Source organism: Mesoplodon densirostris, chromosome 19 (assembly GCF_025265405.1).
Source record: "Mesoplodon densirostris isolate mMesDen1 chromosome 19, mMesDen1 primary haplotype, whole genome shotgun sequence".
Classification (NCBI taxonomy): Eukaryota; Metazoa; Chordata; class Mammalia; order Artiodactyla; family Ziphiidae; genus Mesoplodon; species Mesoplodon densirostris.
In genome coordinates, this window is record NC_082679.1 from 2,342,274 (window position 1) to 2,366,994 (window position 24,721).

At 49.6% G+C, this 24,721-nt stretch overlaps 1 protein-coding gene across 12 annotated transcripts in view; it reads left to right on the forward strand.

The window, feature by feature from the left end:
• Window positions 1-22,011, forward strand: part of PEG3 (paternally expressed 3) — a 30,996-nt gene extending 8,985 nt beyond the window's left edge. For 6 of the 12 annotated variants that reach the window (XM_060084302.1, XM_060084300.1, XM_060084301.1 and 3 more), the window contains 10 exons: window positions 1,132-1,267; window positions 5,055-5,133; window positions 5,737-5,799; window positions 7,542-8,021; window positions 8,546-8,629; window positions 9,291-9,419; window positions 9,502-9,611; window positions 13,333-13,435; window positions 14,164-14,256; window positions 14,462-22,011. In XM_060084302.1, the coding sequence (XP_059940285.1) occupies window positions 7,628-8,021; window positions 8,546-8,629; window positions 9,291-9,419; window positions 9,502-9,611; window positions 13,333-13,435; window positions 14,164-14,256; window positions 14,462-18,867 (5,319 nt within the window). In that variant the 5' untranslated portion in view covers window positions 1,132-1,267; window positions 5,055-5,133; window positions 5,737-5,799; window positions 7,542-7,627 and the 3' untranslated portion in view covers window positions 18,868-22,011. The remainder of the gene's footprint in view (window positions 1-1,131; window positions 1,268-5,054; window positions 5,134-5,736; window positions 5,800-7,541; window positions 8,022-8,545; window positions 8,630-9,290; window positions 9,420-9,501; window positions 9,612-13,332; window positions 13,436-14,163; window positions 14,257-14,461) is intronic. The other 6 variants (XM_060084303.1, XM_060084308.1, XR_009530624.1 and 3 more) reach the window with 5 other exon arrangements.
• Window positions 22,012-24,721: the final 2,710 nt, after the last annotated feature.

Here is a 24,721-nt window from a genome sequence, read left to right on the forward strand (position 1 = left end):
TTGCACCCCCACCCTTGTGTTGGAAAGAATACGTTATGTTCTTATATGTTTGGGTCACTTTATAGACAATCCCCCACCCTTGCTGCACACATACCTTCTTGTTCAGAATTGTCTTGATATTTCTGTACATTTAGTCTTCTGGAGAAACTGGATTCTCAGTTTGTCAAAACTCCCACATTTTGTTGGATTTTAACTTATATTCAAGGGAGGATTGACAACAATTTTCATGGTCCTGTGCAAAAACATATGTCGTCATTTATTTAGGACCTGTTCTGTGTCCTTCTGTACATTAAAAAAATTTTATTTGGAGTTGCAAATACTTTACTGAATTTATTAATGAGAATTGGTTTATTTATTTTGCTATTCCTGGCATTTTTTTTCTTGCTGTATTAACTGACAAGGTTCTTGAATTCAAAATAATGCTTTTTCCACATTTATACCTTTCACTTCTTTTTTATCAGTTGCATTAGCTAGGACTTCCAAAATAGTGCTGAATGGTGGGTATGGTGGAGGGCTTCCCTACCTTTAGTGTTTAATGCTTGCTTGCATTTGAGGTAAGTCTTTATTGTGTTTAGATGGTCTCCTAGTCTTACTCTTTGCTAGGGACATACAAGGAAAGGTTGAAGTTTGCAGATGCTTTGTAACGTGCGACAGTGCTCATGGAATCCCCTTCCCCCTCTAATCCCTTATATAACAGCCTACCCTAATGGGATATCATCCTTGTATTCCTGGAATAACCTTCCATGGTCAAGGGCTACTATTTAGACTTTTCTAGATTGGGTTTAAATGTTTTTGCATCTAAGTAGAAAAAAACCCAAACACACAGTTTATTGAACACCCTCTACGTGCCAGTCCTGTGAAGGTAACAATACAGTGATCAGAAAGGCGACGTAGTCCTTGCCTCAGGGACTTTGCGGCCTGGCGTAAGTACAGGTGCTCCCTTTCTCTGTTGGGCTGTGCGTCCCCCAGCACATCTTGATTCTGTGATGGCCTTTCTGGGCCGTCCTTGGACAGGCGTCCCCCTCGGCCTCAACGCTGCCTTTGGTCATGCCAGGCAAGCCCGTGGATGACTCTTCCCTGATGCTTTCTTCCTCTCAGCCACCCCCGACACATATCTTCTGTCCTCTTCAGTGGTAGGCATGGCTGTTGCCATGGAGGCAGAAGCTGGACTGGGGAAGTGGGGGCGCAGTGGGCAGAGCAGTTATGCTTTCGATTGGCCAGAGTTGCTGTCACCAGAGGAGTTCACCTGGGTCTTCCCAAGGGTGAGGTGAGTATGGGGCCCTGGCAGGTGCTAACTCAGCACCTGGCCTCACTCCTGGGTGCCCTTTGGGCTTCCAGCGGAGGACAGTGTGAGTCGGGGCTGAGGGCTGGGTCACTCGCCTCCTCCTGAGGAGCCACGTGCAGTCAGGTAACCCTGTAGGAGAACGTTGACCAGTGTTTCCTCTCCTGCTTTGCCTCTGGTTGCTGTGCAGGGATCTGCCCTGTGTTAGGACCGCCATTGCATAGTGGCACGTTCCCAGAAGTGCTCCTTGGGTGACGTCATGTCGCCTGCCATCACCTGCAACATATTTGAGAGTAGATGTACGTACAAGGACGTAGAGTGGTGGTGGGCAGCTGACTTTGTAGCTTTTTTTTTTTTTTTTAACATATTTTTATCTACTTGAGTGTCTTTGTCCTTAGGTGGAGACTTGCTGTTTCAAAAGGAATAGGCATTTTTAATGTTTTTTAGATATATGCCAAAATGATATCCAGAAATAGGATTCACACTTGTACCAGCTGGCTTCCCACCAACACTGATTTTTATTTTGAAATAGTTGACCATTTGGTAAGCGTAGAAAGTGTTCACTATAATATTTTTCATTTCTTTGATTTCTGATATAGATATTGGCTCCTATCACTAATTTTATGAACTGTGTATTAATGTTCTTTATTTTCATGTGGAGCCACTTACTTTTTTCACTGCTTTCTAAGACCTATTAACTGTCATCTATGTTACAAAATATTTTTCCCCCTCCTTTTCTGGTTTGCTTTTATTGTGATCGGTTTTTATAGTGTGGAAAATGTGTACCGTTCTTATTTTCACGTCTGCTGCATAGCAGTCAGTGGTCTCTGCCATTGAATCTGCTCAAACATTCTCCTGTCTGTCCCTGTTCTTTACTGTTGTAAACAGTGCTTCTGTGAACACCCTTGTGAACTGTGTCTCTGCTGGTGGGCACATAGGTCTGTCAGTTCGAGTTCAGAAGAGGAATCGTCAGGATAGGGAATGGCCTTGCATTTATGTACTAGTAGTTGCTAGAGTTGTGAGTGCTGTTTCAGCTTGGGGCTGCAGTTTCCCTAAGTACTTCTTGGGTCTGAGGAGTTTCAAAGTTGATTTTTTGGAGGTTTCTAAATTGCCTATCATATCGTCTGCAGACGGTCAGTTTAGGGTGTGACCTTGGACTCAGACCCGGGTGGGGGTGGGGTGGGGTGGGGTGGTGGGCAGGGAGGGGAGGAGACCCCTCAGCATTCAGGTGGTAGACCCACTCAGCGGGCAGCACAGTCTCGAAAGGCCTCCACTAGTGCTTTTGTTTATTATTTTGTTTTAACTGTGAATTTATTCTTTTGACTAGGTAGTACATGTCATGATAAAAATAAATAAAAACAAAAGGGGAATATACAATGAAAAAGTTAAGTCACCCTTCCTTCCCTGGCCCCCAGTTCCCTTCCCCAGGGGCAATCACTATTAATCACTATTAATAGTCTCTTCTGTGTCCTTCCAGAAATCGTCTAAGTAAATGACGTCTGTTTTTATAGTTCCTTAGCATGCTATGCACATTGGTGTGTCCCATTTTGCACTTAACTACCTTAGAGGTCGTCTCATATCCATTTATTTACAATTGCCTCATTATTTTAAAAGGTTTCCTAATCATAATATAAACATACCATATTTTGCCCATTGTCATAACAGTACTTCAATGAATATATTCTTGCACATATGTCATTACATATCTCTGGGATAAATTCATAGAAGTAGAATTAATAGGACAGGATATCACATTTTAAAATTTTGATCAGTAACCAATTTGCCCTTTATAAAATTTGCAGGATAGGTGTATGCCAGCTTTTTCTTCACACGACATGTATGTTATCTATCTTTATGATTATTCTGTCCCCAAGGCCCTTTCTTACTCTCAAGTGAATTTCCTCTGCTGTTGTGGGAAGGAGTAGGTAAGGTCCCACTGTTGTTCCGGTTTTTCTATGAAAAATCTTTTCTTTTTCAACACCCTTGCTGACCAAGGGCTGTTTCGTTGGCCTGGTCAGAAAATATTGAGCACATTTAACAAAGATCCCATTTGTTGACTCTAGTCCTGAATTTCTTGAGAAAAGGAATAGGTGAATTTTCGTCAAAGAAGTTGGTATCTACCTTGTGACAGGATATTTATGGGTGTTCACATCATCATATTATCAATGAGCAGGAAGTCCTCCATCTCTCTTCTGTGCTCTAGAAGGGTTTTTATAACATGGTAAATACTTCGCTCATGGAAATTTTATGGGAAGTTGCTCCTTCGATCATTTCATCTTTTTAAATTTCTTCCCTGGATTTTCCTCTGCTTCCTGAGTCAGGTTTGCCAAATATTTATATTTTCTTAGCAAAATTGTTGCTTCCTTATCAAACTTTTTAAGCCTACAGTTCTTAAGTATAGTTTTTACCTACTGGTGCTTTATGCTTCACACATGCGTAGTGGGAAGAAAAAATAATGTAATTAGAGAAGTATGTATACAAGGTCAAAGTTGTCCCTGTTTCCCAATTTTATTGTCAGATTAGAAGATCCCGTCCCTGCTCCAGGATTATAAAAATTAATCTTTTATTTATTTTATTTTGATTTTAGTTTTAGCATTCTCATATATGTTGTGACCTTTTTCCCCAAGTGAATGATTGGCTAGATCTCCTATTACCATTATTATTTATTGAAGTAATCTATATACATTCCTCACTATTTTTTAATGCCACTTTCATAGAGTCCTACATACTCAATTGTGTACATACAGTAAACTTATATTACAATTCTTAAGTGAATCAGTCTTTTTGTCCTTTTTGGTGTTTTTTTTAGGTGGTTGATTTATTGCTTTGGCTTTGATGGTATAGACAAGAACATCATTTGTTACTTTTATGTCATCTTTCTGCCTTTAGGCATCATACTAGAAAAGAACTTTCTTAACCCTGAGATTATATTAAGATACTTCTTTTTTGTGTGTGGTTTGTTGGCCTTTTGATGTATGAACTTTCAAAATATTGATCCAAGTGAAATTCTTTCAGGTCAACTTTAGAACCATTGTCAAGTTCCCCAACATTTATATTCTTTGAAATTCCACTAGGTAGTATAGGTTAATTTGGGGGGGGTATTTAGAGCTTTCATATGCTAGATCCCTATATCTCCCATGATTATCCTGTGTCTCTCTGGTTATATTGCCTTTTCTATTGCAATATATAATGTATAAGTTTGTTCCTATGGGTGCTGTCTTCTTCTGTTAAATCTTTTGTATTTTTACAATGGAGTTCTTCCCATTTTTTCAAATTGGTTATTGTCGGTACACATTTAGGGAGTCCGTTATAAATGGGTTTCTTACTAAATTATTATTATAAGGTCTTTTTCCACTGATTTGCAATATCTGAGTGGATGGTCTTACATAAGAGAGTGATAATTTTATATCTTTCTTTGTTCATGCCCCAGATTTTCTTGTAATTGGCTGAAACTCTGTAGAATGATGTTCATTAGTCACAGTGTTAAGACTGTTATGTCTGCTTTTATAAGTGAGTTTGGTCTGCAGTTTGCTAGTGCTCTCTGTGTCTTAGATGTTTTAATTATTCTGGTTTCATAAAATTTGAAAGCTTTCTGCTTCTTGTCTCTGGTTGGTTTGTATGACATGGGAATGGGCCTTTTCTTGAATATGGTATATAAGGCCTCACCCCCAATGCTATCTCAGTCCACAGCCATTTGGAGAGTGAATTCTCTGACACTCTTTACATTTCTTCCATGTTTATTTGTCCATGTATTTCTTTAAAATGTCTGCAGGTCCCTGGCATTTTGACTCTGTTCCTGTGGATAAGAACACTTGTTCTGAAGTTCCAGAAAGGATCCTATTCCCAAACAGGTGATTTACGTACCCAAGGGTGTCCTGTGGCCTCTGAGAGGTGGCATTGCTGTCATCTAGGGGACCGGAGTTCTCTCTGGAATTGGATGCCACAGAGCAGCCTTGGGCTCCCTGCCCACCCCTCTGTCCCGCACAGGCCTGCTGGCTTTTGAGGGCCCTGCTCTTGTCAGGGCGGTCCCTTTTAGCCAGTTGCTGGGTAAACTCGACGGTGTTCTCTTGTCCCAGCCGTCTCACCAGCTCTCCAGAGCCTGGACGCTTGCTCTTTCTTTCCCCTGCCCAGCAGGGTGTTATCTAGTGTCCTGTCCGTCATCGAGGAGGGCAGGGCCGGCAGGGCGGGAGTGGCAGGGTCTCCAGGGTCTCCGAATGGAGGTGCATCTGTGTGGTTGGTGCTGAAGCTCCAGAGGACGATGCAGAGAGAGTGGGAGGGCAGTTTACATGGGGCGGAGCGGAGCCCACCACTGTCTGGAGGGAGTCCCCTGCATTCATGCCCAAATGATGAAGGCTACTTTGAGACTGAATAATTGAAACACCTTTTGTTTTCTCTTTAGACATTAAAAAAAAATTCTTTTTAACTTACTGGTTTTTCCTTTTAAAACAAAAAAGAATTTTTGCTGCATGTGGTTTTGTTCTTCTCTGGAAGTAAAGCCAGAAGTACAAAACTGTCAGGTAAGTTAATTCACCCAAACCTAGATTTCTTTCCTGTATTGCCTACTTTCTTGCTCCAGTTGTGGCTGACCACTAATAACAAGGCTACATAATAGAAACCACATGCAACTAAAATGGTTTAGGTGAAGGGAAACGTATAGCCTTAGTTGGTTACGTTACACCAAAAGGAAAATGGAAAATCAGCTTTTATACTTGGTCTAAAAAGTTTTCTTAAGAAGGGAGGGGGCAGATACTAAAATAAAGACAAGTAAGGAAGTAAATGATACAGAGGATTATCAAAGTAGAAAGCTGGTTCTGTGGAGGCAAGCTAGATATTTGACAAGGTTGATAAAAGCAGGAGGATGTGCAGGGGTGTGAAGAAGTCTGATGGTCGCTCGATCACATTCTCACCATTGATGTGAATAATAGGTGTTTATCACCTGTGTAGGGTTTCTGTGGGTCCACTGGTACTTCATTTAACCTTCCCCCTCTGTGCTAGGCAGCGCTGTAAGAGAGCTCCACATATACCTCCCAGTGCTCCCCATGCCTCTTTGTCGGGAATACCGGGAAGGGGCTGGTAGAAAAGTGGGCAGTTGAGGGTAAGTGAAACGCCAGGGTGTTCTTTTGGAAACAGTGCCGCAGAACTTAACCCAGAAACTGCACTGTGCTTCTGCAGGCCTGTAGTAAGAATGCATGCCTGTGTCTAAAACCAATTTTAAAATGGGTTTGCGTACGTTATCTTCAACATGCTCTATCAGTGTTGATACCTGACTTTTCCAGTGACGGAAAAGTTCGTCTCTCATCCCTTTACCAGAGTTAACAGTGGGGGCACAGGCAAGCGAGCTCAAATATTTAAGACCAAGTGCAGCAAGTGCTTGGAACACTAGTAGAGGAAGTGAGTCTCGGGAAGGCTCCCAGAGGACGTGGTGTTCGCACGAGCCCAAGGCTGGGCGGTGGGGCAGACGCTCCTCAGAAGGGTGGGTACTGCTGACGCAGGGGTCCTGAGCTTTCCTGCAAACTCAGACGCTGTCTAGCCACTCTGGCCAATAGAACTTTCCCCCACAAGGGAGATGTTCCGTGTTGTGCAGTAGGGTAGCCACTGGCACTTGGAGTGTAGCTGGTGTGACAGAGGAGCTGAACTTTTAATTTCATTGAATTTAACTTAGTAACGGCGCAGGTTCAGAGAAGTGAAGAGCGCTTGCCCTCGCATTACCCAGAGCTGAGCACGTTTAACATGTTTATGCGGTCTTCTACCTTTCACGTGTTGTATGCTGTTGTAACAACCGTGTTAGGGGAAGAAATGCTCCGAAATGGCAGGATTGAGCCCCTCACGACCCCCTTTCCGTTTTTGCTAAGAAAAAATACCGACGTTCCATTTTAGTAACGGCCAGCACCTTGGGCATCCCCATGTGCTGTGTGCTGGGTGGTTAGGCCTTTTAGGTGTATTGGCTTATTTAAGCCTCACAGTTCTAGAAGGGGTGTAGGTCTGTTGTTCCCATTTTGAAGATAAGGGGACAGACTGCAGGACATAGGCTGTGTGGCCCAGGGTCACAGAACCAGTTAGTAGCAGAGCTCACTCCTCACATGGGTGTGTGTGGTGCCTTAACGCCTGCCTGTGCATGTGTGTGTGTGTTGGGGTTTGATGGCTCTCTTCTTCCCTTGGCCTGTTCACAAAGCATTGTTGGCGCCCTTGTCGGGCAGCCCCACACTGCTGCCTGGTCCTCGACTTCTGGGACACTTGTATGTCTCCTTACGATCCACAGGTCCCTGAGCACTGACTGTCCCAGGCTGCCGCGTCTTTCCTGTTGACTCATGTTGGGTTCCTCCAGTGAAAGTTGTCCTTAGAGAGATGCTGCCTCCAAAGTACTTGTCTGCCACCAAACCCAAGAGGTCTTGGGCCCCAAATCTGTGTGAGCTAGACAGTGACTTGTCTCAGGAGCCGGATGCCGCCATAGGAGAAGCCGCCACTGACTCTGAATTCTTTCATCAGAGGTTTCGGAACTTCCTCTACGTGGAATTTGTCGGGCCTCGGAAGACCCTGCTCAAACTCCGAAACCTCTGCCTCGATTGGTTGCAGCCGGAGACTCGCACCAAGGAGGAGATTATCGAGCTCTTGGTCCTCGAGCAGTACCTGACCATCCTTCCAGAAAAGATCAAGCCTTGGGTGCGTGCAAAAAAGCCGGAGAACTGCGAGAAGCTCGTTACTCTGCTGGAAAATTACAAGGAGATGTACGAACCGGAAGGTGAGCGGGAGAGGAAGGCGGAGCTCCCTGGGGTGCCCTGCGCAGCGCCCCTGATGTTCTAGGCCGATCGTCCTCTTCGCGGGGGGTGGGGGACTGCCCTGTCATAGGACGTACGTGGCCTCCCGGCCTTTCTGCCCACAACGTGCCAGTTGCACCTCCCTCCCCACCTGTGACAGCCTAATGAGAGCCGGTGCCCCGTGTCCCCGGGGAGCAGAATCCCTCCTGGTTAGGATGCGAGAGGGAAGGAGACCGTGGGCCTCTGATAGGAAGGGAGCCTGCACACACCGCGCCCTGGCCCAGGCTCCCCTCTGTGGAACCGGGGCGGGGGCAGGGGACACCCGAGCAGGTTGTACTTGGCGCTGCCATCGGGAGGGTCACAGCCTTGTTCCTGCCCAGCAGGGGCGGAAGGGAGGGGCGAGAGGGGCTGACCACTGCAGCAAGGGGTGGGGGCCACCCGGGGGGGCTACTTAGAGGGGACCAGCGAGCACAGATGAGACTTTAAGTCATGTGTGGTGCCCTCTCAGACGACAACAGCAGTGACGCCCACAGCGAAGGCAACATGAGCCGGAAGGCAGCAGAGTCCCCGCCGCCACACTCCGCCTGCTGCAGTGAGTAGCCCGGTCACCGCACCATCCAGGCCGCGCAGGACTTCCCTGGGGCAGGGCTGCTGCTCAGAGGTCTGAGGGGGCAGGAAATCAAGTGAGGATGGAAGGAGTCGTTCTTACGTCGAAGCAGACACGTGTGTGGAGTGAAATACAAGTGTTTCTCTTAATGATGAGAGAAAATGTTTAAAGCTATGTGAAATTTGCAGTAAGCTGTTTCAGGTTGTGTCCACAGCCTCCCAGGAGGGGCAGAGTTCATCACCCCTTTGCCTCCAAAGCTGTTTTATTTGTTAAAGGTTCTTCGGTGAACTTTTTGAAGGAGCGTTGCTTTTGGGGCAGGTGGGTGTTTCATTTCTTTGGGGTAAAGTTACGTGCACATTAAGACTGACCGGGGTAAGCCAGGCGGTGGAGGGTCTGAAGTCCGTTCTCGACCAGGAGAGTCTGAAGGGGGAACCAGCTCCTCAGCTCAGCGTTGGCCCTGACTGAGACCAGGCCCACCTAGGCGAGGCCCCCAGAAACAGTGGTCCGGGGCCCGGGTGTCGGGTTGCACTTGGGACCCCGGTTCGGGATCCGTCTCCTAGCATCCCTTCCAGGGGGCATGTGCACGTGAAGTGAGCACACTCGTGTCAGGGCACGTGGTCAGCTCCTGAAATGTCTGCTTCCTCAGGTGACCGGGACTGGGACCAGGACTGGGACCGAGACTGGGAGCGAGCCCGCGAGCGGGAGCACCGGAGGGGCAGAAGCAGGGACCTGGAGTCCCGGGCCCACTGGCCGTACGCCCGGAGCCCCAGGAGCAGTAGGTCCTCCTCCGACCGCTCCCCGGTGCGCGCGCCAGGTTGACTGTGCCTTGTTCCTTCATGACACCTGTTGTCTTCCAGGGTTTCATCAGCGGGATCTTTCCCTTCCTCTGATGGAGGAAGTGGCTTTTGCAAAGGAAAGAGAGCACAAGCGTTGGGACTCTCTGATGGATTATGAGACGAGATCGCAGGTATGCTTAGGTCTCCACTCATTCTGGGAAGGCTGTCTTCATTTCATGGCAGAGATGCCTTTCTTTCCCAAGAGGCTGAGTTATCTGCCCGCTAGAATCCTACCTGGGTTGGGGAGAGCCCCAGCGACTCCCCAGGAGCCTGTCCTGTCCCCAGGGCTGACTGGTGGCTGGGGAACTGCTGCCTGTTTTCTGGTTTGTCCACGGGGTCAGAGGAGCGCTTTTCCGCTCAGCGTTTGTGTCATGTGGTGAGTCGGCCGCAGCAGCTTTTCCTCCTGGGCCAGGGAAGCCCATCGACCCTGCAGGTGTTTCTGGTCCTCAGTAGGGAGCCAGGAAAGTTGCACATCCACAGAGCAGACTTGGGGGGAGAGCAGAAGGCCCCGGGGCCGGGAAGAGCTGGGTCTGGAGCCTGGCTCTGCCACCTACTAGCTGTGCAGCCTCAGACCATGGACGAAGCCGAGCCTCGGTTTACTCATCTGTGAAGTGGGCAGGCTGTTGTGAGGAATGGGTGAGAGTCACACTTAGATACAAAGGGCGCAGTGCGATGCCTGGCACGAGGGAGGCGCTGTGGGCATCGCTGGCTGTGGATGCAGGGAAGACGGGCCTTGAGAGAGAGGGTCACGCGTGACATGGCAGCGTGGAGGAGGGTGCGGGGCCTGCGGCCCTGGGCGCACGGTGGTGACCAGGCGGGGCCCGTCCTGGGAGCCTCCTGTCTTGTAACAGGAGGGTGTTCAGCAAGCATGTGGGGAGTCTCTGTAGAGAGAGATGCTGTGCCTGACGCTGGCTGTCCAGCTCGCTCTTAAGGAAGAGCCAGGGTAGCGGATGTCACAGGGACAGGAGCAGCTGGCCAGGTGCCCCCTGGGGCAGGTGATCCCAGGTGTTCAGGAGAGCCCGGCGCAAGCCCCGAAGCGGCACCAGATGAAAGCCAGAGTGGGTGGAATGCAAGGGCAGAGGTGCAGTCTCTCCCCAGTGCCCCAAGATGCAGTAACGGTGCTCCCTGTGGCGGGGTTTGAAAGGTGGGGTCAGGTAACACAGGGCTCTGAATTCTACCCCGAAAACTCTTGTCATTTGTCCTGTGTCCTGGAGACAAGCCAGAACGCGCAGGTGTGTGAGAAGGAGGGGGATGGCATCCCGTTACTGAAAGCAGAGCTTCTAAGGCAGCAGTACCGACGGGGGAGGGGATGCGGAGGGTGGGCAGGGTCGGAGGTGACCCCGGTGCTCCAGATGTGCATTATGACCTTGTCCCAGGGAGAGGCCCCTATGTGTGGGACACACTTAGTTTGTCACTAATTTTGGTTTCTTATTTGGAGAAACCAAATTGACCAAATTTATGAATCCAGATGAAAACATTAAATCGTAGAAACTTTGAAAAAGAAACCTCTTTAGTGTGCATTTGCCCCCACGAAGTGATGAACGTCAGTGGTTTCCAGTTAACTGCTCTGTGAGCCTGGGACCAAGCGTTCACTCATCTTCAGGGCAAACAGGAACTGTGGGTGTCCTTATTTGGGGGTGTTAAAGTACTCTTATGAAATGAAGGTGATAGCAGATTGGCAGTGGGATTGTGTCTTATTTTGCTTTTCAAATGCCCGTCCTCGCTACTGGAAAGCGTTGGTCCCCTGTGTGTGGTCCAGAGGTCTGGTTCCTCCTACCTTGGTGTCATAGAAATAACAAACAAAGTTCTCATCTTCCTTCAGCATGCATTGTTCATGTGTGTAGGTCACGTGAGGATGCAGCAGTGTGGGTGCTGTTCTCCGGACAGCATCTGGCACGGGGAACGTGGCGGCGGCTTGTGCCACCTTAGATCCGTGGTTGATCACAGATACAAAGAGGACAACCGCTTAGGGCTGCCCACTTGAATAGGTCAACTTAATTTAAGTCAAAGGAGCATTTTTCTTTCCTAGCAACAACGTAGTCCAAAATTTAACATACATGACATTTATGTTACTCAGATTAGGCAAACAGAGAGAAATAGATGAAAAATGCCCCTTCCCTTTTGCCATTGCCCTTTGGGGTCTGTTAGCACCAGGGATGGTGCCCTTCTGGCACCCTCAGCCCTCCGGGTTCTTGACCTCATCTGCTCTCTGGCAGCCCGCAAGTTAGGAGTTCTGGTTCCCTCCCTCTCCTACCACAAATACATCTGTGCTCCCAGCGGGCTTCTCCTGCATTGCAATAATCCAGGGCTAAGGCCTTAGGATGGAGGCACTATCGCCCCCGAGCATAGCGGGGTGCTCGCTCTGGGGAGCCGCCCTCTGACAGGAGGAGACGGGCTTCCACCAGAAGGGGTGCAGTCTAGCTTTCTGGCCGGTGGTGGTACCAGCCGATTTTGCAGAGAGTGCTTCCTGATCTTTTGTAGTGTGTTGTCCTAAAAATCCGAAGGCCTGGCCTAGTAAGAGTTTTCAGTTTTGAAGTTCTGCTTAGTTTTGGTGGTGGCTTTTTGCTTTTTAATCACTGCACATTGGCAGTTGTATTACAAATGAGGCTTTCCTCTTAAACCCCAGTGCCTGTGCCTGTTTATTTTGTTCAGTAGGCGATGCACCTGATTTTGTCTTTTTTTTTTTTTTGCATTTGCGCATGGCTGTAATATCTATGCCACTTCCCAGAAATGTAGCAAATTTAATATCAAAATATCTTTACATAATAGTTCAGTAGTGACAACAATTTACATTTCCTTTACACAGTTTTCCTCCATGCTTGAACAACAGATCACATTGCAGGACATCCACTCCCACATGCTGCAGGGCAGGCCGATGCCCTCCTCTCCGTTTCACAGATGAAGGACCTGAGGTTTGGAAAGACGTCTGCTCCCAGGGTTGCTCGGTCATAAACGGTGCATAAGCTCCTTTGACCTTGGAGTCTTCTCTGACCCCACAGCCTGTGGGCTTCCACGGCTCCACCTCGCTCCTTGAGTCTGTCTCCAGGCTCCCTGGGACCACGACTCCCCGAAATTAGTGACGTTCTAGTGCGGCAGTGAGAAGAGGTCCTGTGAGGTCCTGTGCAGGAGGCTGTCCTGTGTGATGTGGGGACTCCTAAGATGCTTTGCAGGGGAATGTGCGTCAAAGCAGAAAAGGCAGCTGGGAGAGGAAGGTGCTCTGTGCTTAGGTCACACCCGGGTTCTTTGGAACTTGTCCATACCCAGAAGGGCCCACAGAGTAGCAACAGTATACAGCGGAGGCGGACAGAGGACACAGCGGGCCTAGGGATGGAAGCCGGTCATTCTGCTGACCAGGTGTCTGGAAACGCTGTGTGCAGTTGACACTGAGCCTGTTGAAGCTTCCCACCCCCCCCCCACCCCCCACCCCTGTCCGGGCTGGAGTCCCACCACCACTTAACCACCCCACCCACGGCCTCTGCGGTCTTTGCTCACCATCCCAGCCCACCCTGAGCTGTCCCCCCGCTAAAGCCGCTTAGCACTGACTCTCTGCACCCCACTTTATTGTTTACTGTTCTCTGATTGTTTCTCTCCAAACAAATGATAAGCTGCATGAGGGCAAAGAATATGTGTCCTCCATCTTTGGGAGCTTCCTCAGAGTGTAGCACCAAGGTAGGTGCCAAGTAGGTCCCTGGTAGAACCTGACTTGGATCATTCGGAACCCCAAGTGGTGTGAGCACTTGCTGCACACCATGTGCACGTGTGTGTGTGGCTCCCATGCCGCCGGTGTTGTCCTGTCCTTGTCGTCCACGGGAGTGGACTCCACTGAGGAGAGGTGTGCATTTGCTGTTGCAGGATGCGGTGTCGTACCAGGATGTGGTGGCCCTCACCGAGGACCGGAAGCCCCAGAACCCAGTTCAGGACAACATGGAGAACTACCGGAAGCTGCTCTCACTGGGTGAGTGCTGCACTCCCGGCCTGGCCCCTCAGGCTGCTGCAGGGAGTCAGGGTCCGCAGTGTGTGTGGACTCGAGAGGTCAGAGGCCCTCAAGTGGCTCCCAGCAGAGGCATAAACGATGAGGCTGTGTTTTACGAATCCTCTGGCTTTGGGGGAAGAGTGTATAGTGTGGGGTCAGGGAGCCCAGGAGACAACTCTTGCCCCCAAGAGTGCTGACCCTGGAAACTTAAATACTCATTTCGGATGGGGTCCCAAGTTCCAGTTTGGATTCCCCTGGAAGACATCTGGCTCAGGTCAGGTCCTAGTAGGCAGTTGGCTCTGCAGGAGTGTTGTGAGGGCAGTGGAGCCTTGAGGTGCTCCCGTGTTTGGAGACCAGGTGGGGAAAACAGGCACGAGTAGGAGGAGAGCCAGGAAGCCCAGTGAACGGAAGTCAGGACAGAGGAGGTGGTTACGAGAAGGGGAAGACTGAAGAGCACGCACTAAATTGCGAAGGCACTTGGAGGTGGTTGTGCAAACTTCTAGGTGGAGTCAGGAGAATTAACTGGAATTCAGACCAGCAGAGGCTAAGGAACGAGTAATAAGGAAATGAGACTGCAAACAGAAGACACGGTAGGGCCTGCATAGGGGCCCCTTCACACTTGGTGGCTGAGAGAAAGACAGACATCATTTATGGTGATGAGTCTTGGTCCCCAACTCGAGTGTGAGATGTTGTGTTCTTCCTGTGGACAGGGGTTCAGCTTGCCGAGGACGACGGCCACTCGCACATGACCCAGGGCCACTCGTCACGGTCAAAGAGAAGTGCCTACCCGAGCACCAGTCGAGGTGAGCGCGCGAGGCCCTGCGGAGTGGCACTTGCACCAGTGAGATGGGAGCCGTCCGTACACACTGATACATGATGATACACAATTGATGCACAGAAATACAAGCATTTTACAGTTTATCTTCACACCACCATCACGGAGGTCCCAGTGTTACTTTGCACAAGTACAGGGACGAGGGAGCACTTACATTTGGGATTTCTTTTCAGGTCTGAAAACTATGCCTGAAACCAAAAAGTCAGCCCATCGGCGGGGGATCTGTGAAGATGAATCTTCCCACGGGGTGATAATGGAAAAGTTCATCAAGGACGTTGCGCGCAGCTCCAGATCGGGAAGAAGGGAACCTAGCGACCGGCCGCAGAGGTTCCCCAGGAGGCCAGACGGTGACTGGAAGGAAGCTCCATTCAGCAAGAGGGAGTCGGTGATTCAGGAGAGGGGCCATGAAGGCAATGCCTTTGGGGGAGGAGGCTTTAATGTGAACTCAAACCTTGTTTCCAGAAAGAGAGTTCTTGAGAGAAAAAGGCGCTATCATTTTGACACAGACGGGAAGGGCTCTGTGCACGGTCGGAGAGGTGGTGCAAGGAAGCGGCCCTTTGAGCGCAGCGAGGTGAGGAAGGCCGGGAGCGGGAGCAGCCTTAGTGTGCCGCCCATCCCCCAGTTGCAGCCCTTCGACTTCGGGGCGACGCCCTATGTGTGTGATGAGTGCGGGAGGTCCTTCAGTGTGATTTCGGGGTTTGTGGAGCATCAGATCACGCACACCAGGGAGAATCTGTACGAGTACGGCGAGTCCTTTCTTCATAGTGTGGCCGTCAGTGAGGTTCAGAAAAGGCAGGCCGGAGGGAAACGCTTTGAATGTAAGGAGTGTGGGGAACCCTTCAATAAGAGCGCCGCCCTGGCCGAGCATCGGAAAATTCACGCTAGAGGTTGCCTTGCGGGGCGTAAGGGCGAGGAGCACGAGGAGCCCTTCCTGCCCAGCCCAACCTTCAGCGAGCTCCAGAAGATATACGGGAAGGACAAGTTCTATGAGTGCAGGGTGTGCAAGGAAACCTTCCTTCATAGTTCTGCCCTGATCGAGCACCAGAAGACCCATGGCCGAGATGACAAAGGTAATGAGCGTGGGGAAGCCTTCAAACCCAGCCCAGTGCTTAACGAGCTTCAGAAGATGTATGGGAAAGAGAAAATGTACGAGTGCAAGGTGTGCGGGGAGACCTTTCATCACAGCGCATCCCTGAAAGAGCACCACAAGATCCACACCCGAGGAAACCCATTTGAAAACAAGGGCAAAGTGTGTGAGGAAACCTTCATTCCTGGCCAGTCCCTTAAAAGACGCCAGAAAACCTACCCAACAGAGAAGGCCTACGACTTCAAAGATGGTGGGGATGCCTTTAGGCAAAACTCAGACCTCATCGAGCATCAGAAAATTCATTCTCGGAAGAACCTCTTTGAAGGCCGGGGGTACGAGAAGTCTGTCATTCACAGTGTGTCTTTCCCCGAATCTCAGAAGAGTCACACTATAACAAGGCCACCTGAGGATGAGGAAGACGAGAAGGCATTCACTGTCAGCTCCAATCCTGATGACAGCCGGGAAGCCCTGTCCTATGAGAGGAACCCCTATGAGAGGTCCTTCATTCACAGCTCAGCCTTCCCTGGGGCTCAGAAAGGTCACAGCAAACCGAGAGTGATAGCAGAGGCGACCGTTCAGAGCTCGGGTGCCACCGAACATCAGAAAGTCCATGCTGGGGAGAGTACCTCTGAAAGAAAGGGGTATGAGAGGTCCGTCATCCACAGCCTAGCCGCTTTCAAGCCTCCCCGTGGTTGTGGTGGAAATGAGCTCCTTGGCTGTGACGAGCAGCGGGAGTCCTCCGCTTACCTCTCAGACCCTTGTGGCCAGCCGCAGAAGACCCCTGCCCGAGAGAGCCCCTATGCAGGGGGTAAGAACAACATCTTCAAGGGCTCTGTTGTCCACGGCATGTCCCACACCGGACCTCAGGACAGTCTCGCTGGGGAGGGCCCCAGTGGATGGAAGAAGGATGGTGAACCATCTGTTCCCAAGTCAGATGTGCGCGAGCATCAGAAGGCTCGTGCTAAGAAGAAGAACATTGAGCGTAGGATTTACGAGACCTCTGTAATCCACTCCCTGCATTTTGGTGAACCTCAAACGTTTCGCCCGAGAGAGAAGTTGTACGAATGTCCAGAGTGTGGAGAGTCCTTTGTTCATAGCTCCAACCTCACTGAGCATCAGAAGATTCATGATAGAAAGAAGCTCTCTGGAAGTGAAAACTACATACGATCTGTCATTCGCAGCTTAGCCTCCACGGATCCTCAGACCAGTTATGCGGGCCAGACAGCACAGATGAGTTATGCTGAAGAGCCAGCTCAGACCAGTTACGTGGACCAGTCAGTGCAGACAGCTTATGCAGGACCACCAGCTCAGACCAGTTACCCTGAACCGCCAGCTCAGACCAGTTACCCAGAACCACAAGCTCAGACCAGTTACGCTGAACCACCAGCTCAGACCAGTTACGCTGAACCGCCAGCTCAGACCAGTTACCCTGAACCACCAGCTCAGACCAGTTACGCTGAACCGCCAGCTCAGACCAGTTACGCTGAACCGCCAGCTCACACCAGCTACGCTGAACAGCCAGCTCAGACCAGCTACGCTGAACCACCAGCTCAGACCAGTTACGCTGAACAGCCAGCTCAGACCAGTTACGCTGAACCGCCAGCTCAGACCAGTTACGCTGAACCGCCAGCTCAGACCAGTTACCCTGAACCGCCAGCTCAGACCAGCTACGCTGAACCGCCAGCTCAGACCAGTTACCCTGAACCGCCAGCTCAGACCAGTTACGCTGAACCACCAGCTCAGACCAGTTACGCTGAACCACCAGCTCAGACCAGTTACCCTGAACCACCAGCTCAGACCAATTACCCTGAACCACCAGCTCAGACCAGTTACGCTGAACCGCCAGCTCAGACCAGTTATGCTGAACAGCCAGTCCGCAATGAATGTAAGGAGTGTGGGGAGTGTTTTGCCACTGTTGAAGACCTTGGCATCCATCAGAAAATCTATTCCCGAGAGAAATTCCATGGCAGGGAGCTGTTTGGAGACGCTGTGATTCAGGGTGTGGGCCTTGATGGGCCTCGACAGGAAGAGCCTCGGCAGGAAGGGCTGGACGAGCCGGATGAGCCTGAAGACACCATCTATGGGTGTAAGGACTGTGGGCTGGGCTTCGTGGATCGCACAGACCTCAAGGACCATCAGAAGGTTCACGGCAGAGAGTACCTCATCGACAGCCGCGAGTACGCGCATTCTGTGATGCACATGCATTCTGTCAGTGAGTATCAGAAAGATTACATTGGAGAGCAGCTTTATGAGTGCCCGGCATGTGGGGAATCTTTCGTTCATAGCTCATTCCTTTTCGAGCATCAGAAAATCCATGAGCAAGACCAGTTTTACGGCCACAGGAGGTATGATGAGCCCTTTATGCAGCCCTTGGTCATTAGCCCACAGCGGCCTCGGGCCCCACAGAAGAGTCCTCCTGCGGGGACGTCCCTGCAATGCCAGGTGTGCGGACGAGACTTCATCCACGGCTCTGTCCTTAACGAACACATGAGAGTCCACGCTGGAGACAGCCTGCTGGAGCGGAGCCAGGGAAGCACAGATGCGGTCAGCCCAGGCTCGGCCCCCACAGACCTTCAGAGAGACCAGGCCAAGGACAAGCACTATGAGTGTAAGACCTGTGGAGAATCCTTCCCCAGCCAGGCAGACCTTCGGGAGCACATGAGAATTCACGAGAAGGATGAGCCCTATGACTATGGGGCCACCTTTGTCCACACCTCCTTCCTTACCGAGCCCCCCAAGAGAGATTCACCCTTCTATGAGTGCAAGGACTGTGGGAAGTCCTTCATCCACAACACAGTCCTCACGAAGCATCAGAAGCTGCACCTCGAGGAAGAGGAAGCAGCAGCAGCCGCCGCCCAGGAAGTTGAAGCCAACGTCCTCGTTCCACGGGAAGTTCTGCGGATCCAGGGATCAAATGTGGAGGCCGCAGAGCCGGAGGTGGAGGCTGCCGAGCCGGAGGTGGAGGCTGCTGAGCCCAACGTGGAGGCCGCCGAGCCCAACGGAGAGGCCGAGGGGCCAGAGGGGGAGGCCGCCGAGCCCAACGGGGAGGCCGAGCAGCCCAACGGGGAGGCCGAACAGCCCAACGGGGATGCTGATGAACCGGATGGGGCAGGGGTCGAAGACCCAGAGGAAAGAGCCGAAGAGCCAGAGGGAGACGCAGATGAGCCGGATGGTGCAGGGATCGAGGACCCAGAAGAGGAAGGTGACGACCAGGAGATCCAAGTGGAAGAGCCCTACTACGATTGCAGGGAGTGTGGAGAGACCTTCACCTCCAACTCGGCCTACGGTGAGCACCTGAAAACCCATGCCAGGGTGATAATATTCGAGCCTGGAAGCGTCTACGGGGAAAGCTCCCACTACACCGAGCACGCCAGCACCAGCAGCAGTGACAGCGGCAGGGCTGATGACAAGTACTTCAAGTGTGACGTCTGTGGGCAGGTCTTCACCGACCGCCTGTCACTGGCCAGGCACCAGAACACCCACACTGGCTGAGGACTTGGGTGTCAAGGTTGGAAAACCTTCACTAGGACTGGACCCTTACTAAACTACAGAGAATTGGAACCAACCCACGATGAGGTCGGAAGGAGGCTTCCCTTGGCGTATACACACCTGACTTTGAACATCAGACAACTCAGCCTGGAAAGAAACTGAAGGTGGAGACTCCTCCGGACCTAGCTCTTCCCCATCAAACCTCCGCGTATGCATGTGGGAAAGCCATAGCACACAGCTTACCTTCCACCCGAGCATCTGCATTGACGGAAAACTAGAGGGGTTTTCAAGGCCACAGAAATCGCCCACATCTGTAAATGACACTCCTGGAACCTATATATAATGAATGTTTCCTGAGATGTATATAAAATAGCAAATCATAGCAAACAGTACTCATATTTGGACTTAATATGGTATCCAGTTACAGTTCACTTGCAGAGGTACCTTCCTTACCTGGTACTCTTTTGATTTTTTTTTTTTTTTTTTCTTTTTGGAGGAGGAAGAGAGCAACAAATTAGAATATATTTGTAAGCATCTTAGATCCTTAGAAAGATTTATTGTGCGTTATTTGAATCCCATCCATATTTTTTTGAGTAATGAACTGTTGTTCCTTACTCTTAAATATTCCTGTAGAGGTGTAGGCATGAAAGATAAAATGTCTTTTCCGCTTTGCTGTTTGAAAGGGGAAGTACTTGGAGCTTCCTTTTCAGCCATTTCGTCTACACCAACACTTTGGAACCTAATGCTGTGTAAGCCTTTACGATACGTGGATTGGCCTTTTGTAACCCCAAATTGATTGGTTGCCACCTTGTACTTTGCAGTGGTTCTCATGCAAAAAATAGTTACAAGTTTTGTTATTTGTTTTTAAACCAACTTGATGTCTGTTGGATAGCGAATTCACAAAAGCTGAAGCTTCTCCCTGTGCATCTTGCATCTTTGCCTTTCAAGAGTGGTTGCAGCCATCCCTAGATCGCGCGCGGGCCTGCCGAGGTTGAGAACCGCGGGGGCTCTCACGTAAGTTAGGACGGGGCTGCTGCCTTGTCACTCCCTTTGCGCGCTCCCTGCCTTAAGCGACAAGTAGCAACGGGGCTTCGTCCGTGTGTGCCGCTACAACTCAGTTTTTGCACCCTGGGCGCCCAGGGGCGAGTATCCTTAGAGCTTTCTAGCGTGAAACTTAATTCTCGTCTTTACCTGTCTGACCCTCAACCCCATGTCTAACTTGCATTTTAAAAAAAAAAGCTTTCTTTACAGTCGACTCAAGCTTACCGTGGACTCAGGTTCCCCAGCAGCCTTAATTTGTTCCGTTGCCATCTGTTCCTTCCTCTTAACGAGTGCCCCCCTAAGTAAGCAGTTGTCACCTGTCCTTCAGAGTGTCATGTCTGTTTCCCGTGCGATCACAAGTCGACCTCACAGCTCGAGGTTTCCTGTGTCCTCTTCTGTGGACCACCTGTGCTCCCTTTGCTTCCCCACCCCTCGCATAATGACTATTAAGAAATTTTTTTGGCTTTGAGTTGGCTGGAAAAAAAAATTAAAAATTAAAAAAAAATTTTTTAAAGAGGATCTGGTAGATGAAGGGAGCAGAAGATAAGAGCTAGATTATTGGGGCGAACAAAGTTCAAGTACCTGCCGGGGAGATGTGTCTAGATCCCCCTCTCCTAGGTCCGCACGGTTAGGGCTCAGGGAGAGCATATCGCAGCTGGAAGGAATGCCACAGTCGAAGGAGGTCGGTGGGGTGAGAGCAGGACGCAGACACGAGCAAGCCAAAGAACGGAGTCCTGACAACCTCACCAGACCCAGGAGGGCGAGGAAGCAGGTGGAAGCAACATGAGGAGCAGGGAAGGGAAGGCCAGTATGGGAAGAATGAATGAGCAGGATATCCTGGGCCTCTGAGAAGAAGGGGCCGTCTTGATGGCATGGTGTGGGCGAGGGCCAGCTGCGTATGAAGACCCGAGGTTGGATACCTGGGAGAGCTGAGGGACAGTGAGGCACGGCCTCAGAGGAGGACCCCTGAGGTGGGGGCCGGCGTCAGCGTCGGTGGGGTGAACCTGCGTTCCCCACTGTTGCCAGTTTTAACTGGTAGAACCCTTCAGAAAGCGACTTGCCAGATGTCAGGGTGTCCATCCCAGCCTTTGCTTAGTGGAACATGAGGAACAACTTACGCCAAAACTGGGAGGACAATTAAGGGAACTTGTCGGTGGACTCCTAATGCAGCTGTTTAAAAATGATAATCATGGAGAGTTATGTAGCAACATGGAAATATATTTACAGAATACTAAGTGGAAAAAACAGGACACAGAATTATATTTATACTACAGTTATAACTGTTCTAAAATGTATGCTTATAGTCAAAAGCTGTCGTGGTGGTGGTGTTGTAGGCTTATAGTCGAGCATTATTTTCTTAAATTCCTTGAATGTTCTTCATCGTAGTGTTACTAAAAAGTTTATAATCACGTTTCCATTGTGAACATAATTTGAACTCATTATCAGGCACTTGGAAAATACAGAAAAGTGGAGGAAAAAAAAATCCATATACCCCCCCATCCAAAGATGGATATACTCCTCACTATATTGTTTATCCTTGTTTCTGTGCACAGGTTTATGATTATAACTGTGTCAAAATGTGTACTCAGAATAACTGTTACCTTTGTGGAATTATGGTTAAACACTTTCATCTTAATGTTTTCAGATGTTCCTTATAGTAGTGTCCTGATAACAAAGTTTATTATGTTTGTTTCCATTACAAGCATAATACGTACCCAGAGGAATAATTGGAAAACACAAAATAAATTAGAAAAGTCGCCCATATCCCCAACACCCAACAACTACTGTTCACATCTTGATCTATTTTCTCCATCTCATGTCAGTGCACAAGCTTGTGATTATGACAGTGTTGAGTACGTGTGCCTAAAGTCTAAAATGAAAAAATATGGAAAATAATTAAAAGAGTGTTGTCGTTGTGGGATTATGGTTAAACATTTTGTCTCAAATTCCTTGAATGATCTTTGGTGTTTTGGTACTAAATCTTACGTATGTATTTTTCCATTACAAATATAGTCCATACTCATGGCAGACTTCGGGGAGATTCAGCAAAGCAAAAGAACAGACATTCACCCATATTCCCGACACCCAACAACCATTGCTGTTGACACCTTGACCTGTGCACAGTCTGACGACTGCGGTGTTTGTGATGAGTCTGCAGAGGGTCGAAGGTGGGAAGAGACACGGAGAGCAGTGAGGACATGGTGTGTGGTCACGGTGGGGTCACAGTGAAGGATTTCGTCTCGGTGTCCTGGGACAGGCTTTCGCACAGTGTTTTGGGAGCCTACCTTTATTACACGTATTTCCATTATAAACACGGTATGTATTCATTACAGAGACTTGGAAGTTACAGAAGTGTAGAAGAGAAACTCACCCATACTATCATCATCCAAAGACTGTGGTTAACATCCTCATATATTTTCTTCATCTTGTTTCTGTGCACAGGTTTTTGGTTTGTTAATATGGTTGTGGTCGTTCTATCTATCTGTAATAGTGTCAACAATAAAAATAAAGTTAAAAATAAGATAGTTCTCAGTCTCTTCTCTTGTCCATTTTAAGTGTTCGGGGTGGTTAAAAATCCAAAAACTTAGCGTCTCCTTAGGCCTTTAGGGTTAGTTTACAAATCTTATTCCAGTTTTAATTATCGCATATTTCAAGAGTTACTTCTAAGGGATCTTTTAGTACACACGATCCCACAGTTTTAACTGCATGAATAAAATTAAAACATATTCCAATAGTGGATTTTTTTTGCAGTATGCAGGCTTCTCACTGTTGTGGTCTCTCCCATTGTGGGAGCACAGGCTCCGGACGCGCAGGCTTAGCAGCCATGGCTCACGGGTCCAGCTGCTCCACAGCATGTGGGATCCTCCTGGACCGGGGCACGAACTCGCGTCCCCTGCATCGGCAGGTGGACTCTCAACCGCTGCGCCACCAGGGAAGCCCTCCAATAGTGTTTTCAACTCGATAATAACCGCAACAAGTATGTTTCAGTTACTTGAGTCTGCATTTAAAATTTTAATCTCATTTAAATATAATATTCTGTCAAAAACGATAATGATCCCGTAACATAGAAAACATGTTGCTGTTACGGAGTCTCTTTAAAGTGTCCGTCCCTCACTCTTCCGTGAGGTTAGCTGGTTACCCCTGGTGGTGCCTGACTGACTCCAGGGTGGTCACAGCGTCGGTGATCCTTCTACGATGAGCACCAGCGTCGGTCAGGGTGCGAGGGTCAATTCTCTTTTAAGACTATGAAAGGAAGTCTAGGAAGGGAAGGAAGTGAGGGTCGTTGGGGTTGCTTGACGGGCACTTTGGGAATTCTTTTCTCTACCTGCACCTCACTTGCAGGGGTAACTATGCCCCTGCCATGTTTATACCCTGAGGTTTGACCCTTCCCTGGCCTCAGCTGATTGGTGCCCATGGGTTCCCCGTGTCCAGTCAGACTTGGACTGAGGGCCACCTGGGTGGTCACACAGGCTGGGGCTGGGTGTGTTGGTGAACAAGGCCACGCGCCAGAGGGAAACTTGGTTCCTGGTGCTTCACCCACCCCAGTGCCTTGGGGATCCTGGCTGAACTGCCTACCTGTGGGTTCCCTAAGAACTCCTGCCTCATTACAATAATCGTCCTTGCACTTGAGCTGGCTTTGTTATTGGTGTAGTGTTTTGCTGTTTTCAGCAGCCCCAAATCATTTCCCCTTTCTGGGAACCACCGAGTCTTGTGGGAATGCCACAGTGCCCTTGCCCCTTCCCTGTCCAAAGGCTGAGCCCTGTGCCAATCAGGCTCCCTGAGCAGAAGGGCACACAGAAGTCATCCCAGTGGCAGCCGTGATCATACATGCGTTCCTGCTGCAGAGAGAGCCGAGAGCTGTCCGGGTAACTGTCCTTCCTGAGCCCTGATTGTTTAGTTCTTCCTTTGATTCTCTCAGTACCCATTATCCTTCCAGGCTACTCCTTACTTGCTTTACTTGGCCATAGTTATTTATAACCCCAGAGAGTCCTAACTGATACAGAGAATGGGTTGGAGATAATAAACCCTGAGGGAAATTGGGATACTTGGAAACATTCAGTAGTGGGCCTTGGAATGGGAAACTCAAAAGACCAAGGCATGTGGCAGTAAAATATTTAAGTACTGCCCATGGTCGGTCATCTGGAGTCATCTCCTTCCTGGGGTGAAGGGCTTGATAGCAGCTGTCACAAACAAATCCAAAGACTATGAAGGATGTCGTCAGGGGGCTTCCCTGGTGGCGCAGTGGTTGGGAGTCTGCCTGCCGATGCAGGGGACACAGGTTCGTGCCCCGGTCCGGGGAGATCCCACATGCCACGGAGCGGCTTGGCCCGTGAGCCATGGCCGCTGGGCCTGCGCGTCCGGAGCCTGTGCTCCGCGGGGCGGGGGGCTGCAGCGGTGAGAGGCCCGCATACCACAAAAAAGGGGGAAAAATAAAGATGTCGTCAGGGAGCTCAGCTCTGTGCTCTGTGGTGACCTAGAGAGGTGGGATTGGGGGTGGGGGTGGGGTGGGAGGCTCAAGACAGAGGGGATATATGTATACATACAGCTGATTAACTTTGTTCTACAGCAGAAACTAACAATACTGTAAAGCAATTTTACTCCAATTGAAAAAAAGACTATGAAGAGTGTTGAGATCAGAGGTACAGGTGGGTTTCTACCTTTAACCTGCATGGCTCTGACTTTGGTCAGTTAAACCCATAGCCTTGCCCTATTCCCAATGTGAAAAACTTGGGCAGCCCTAGGGAAACACGATCCTGGCAATCAGAATGGTGGGTCTAGGAGACCGGGAAACACTGAGACCACCCCGAAGCTCCAA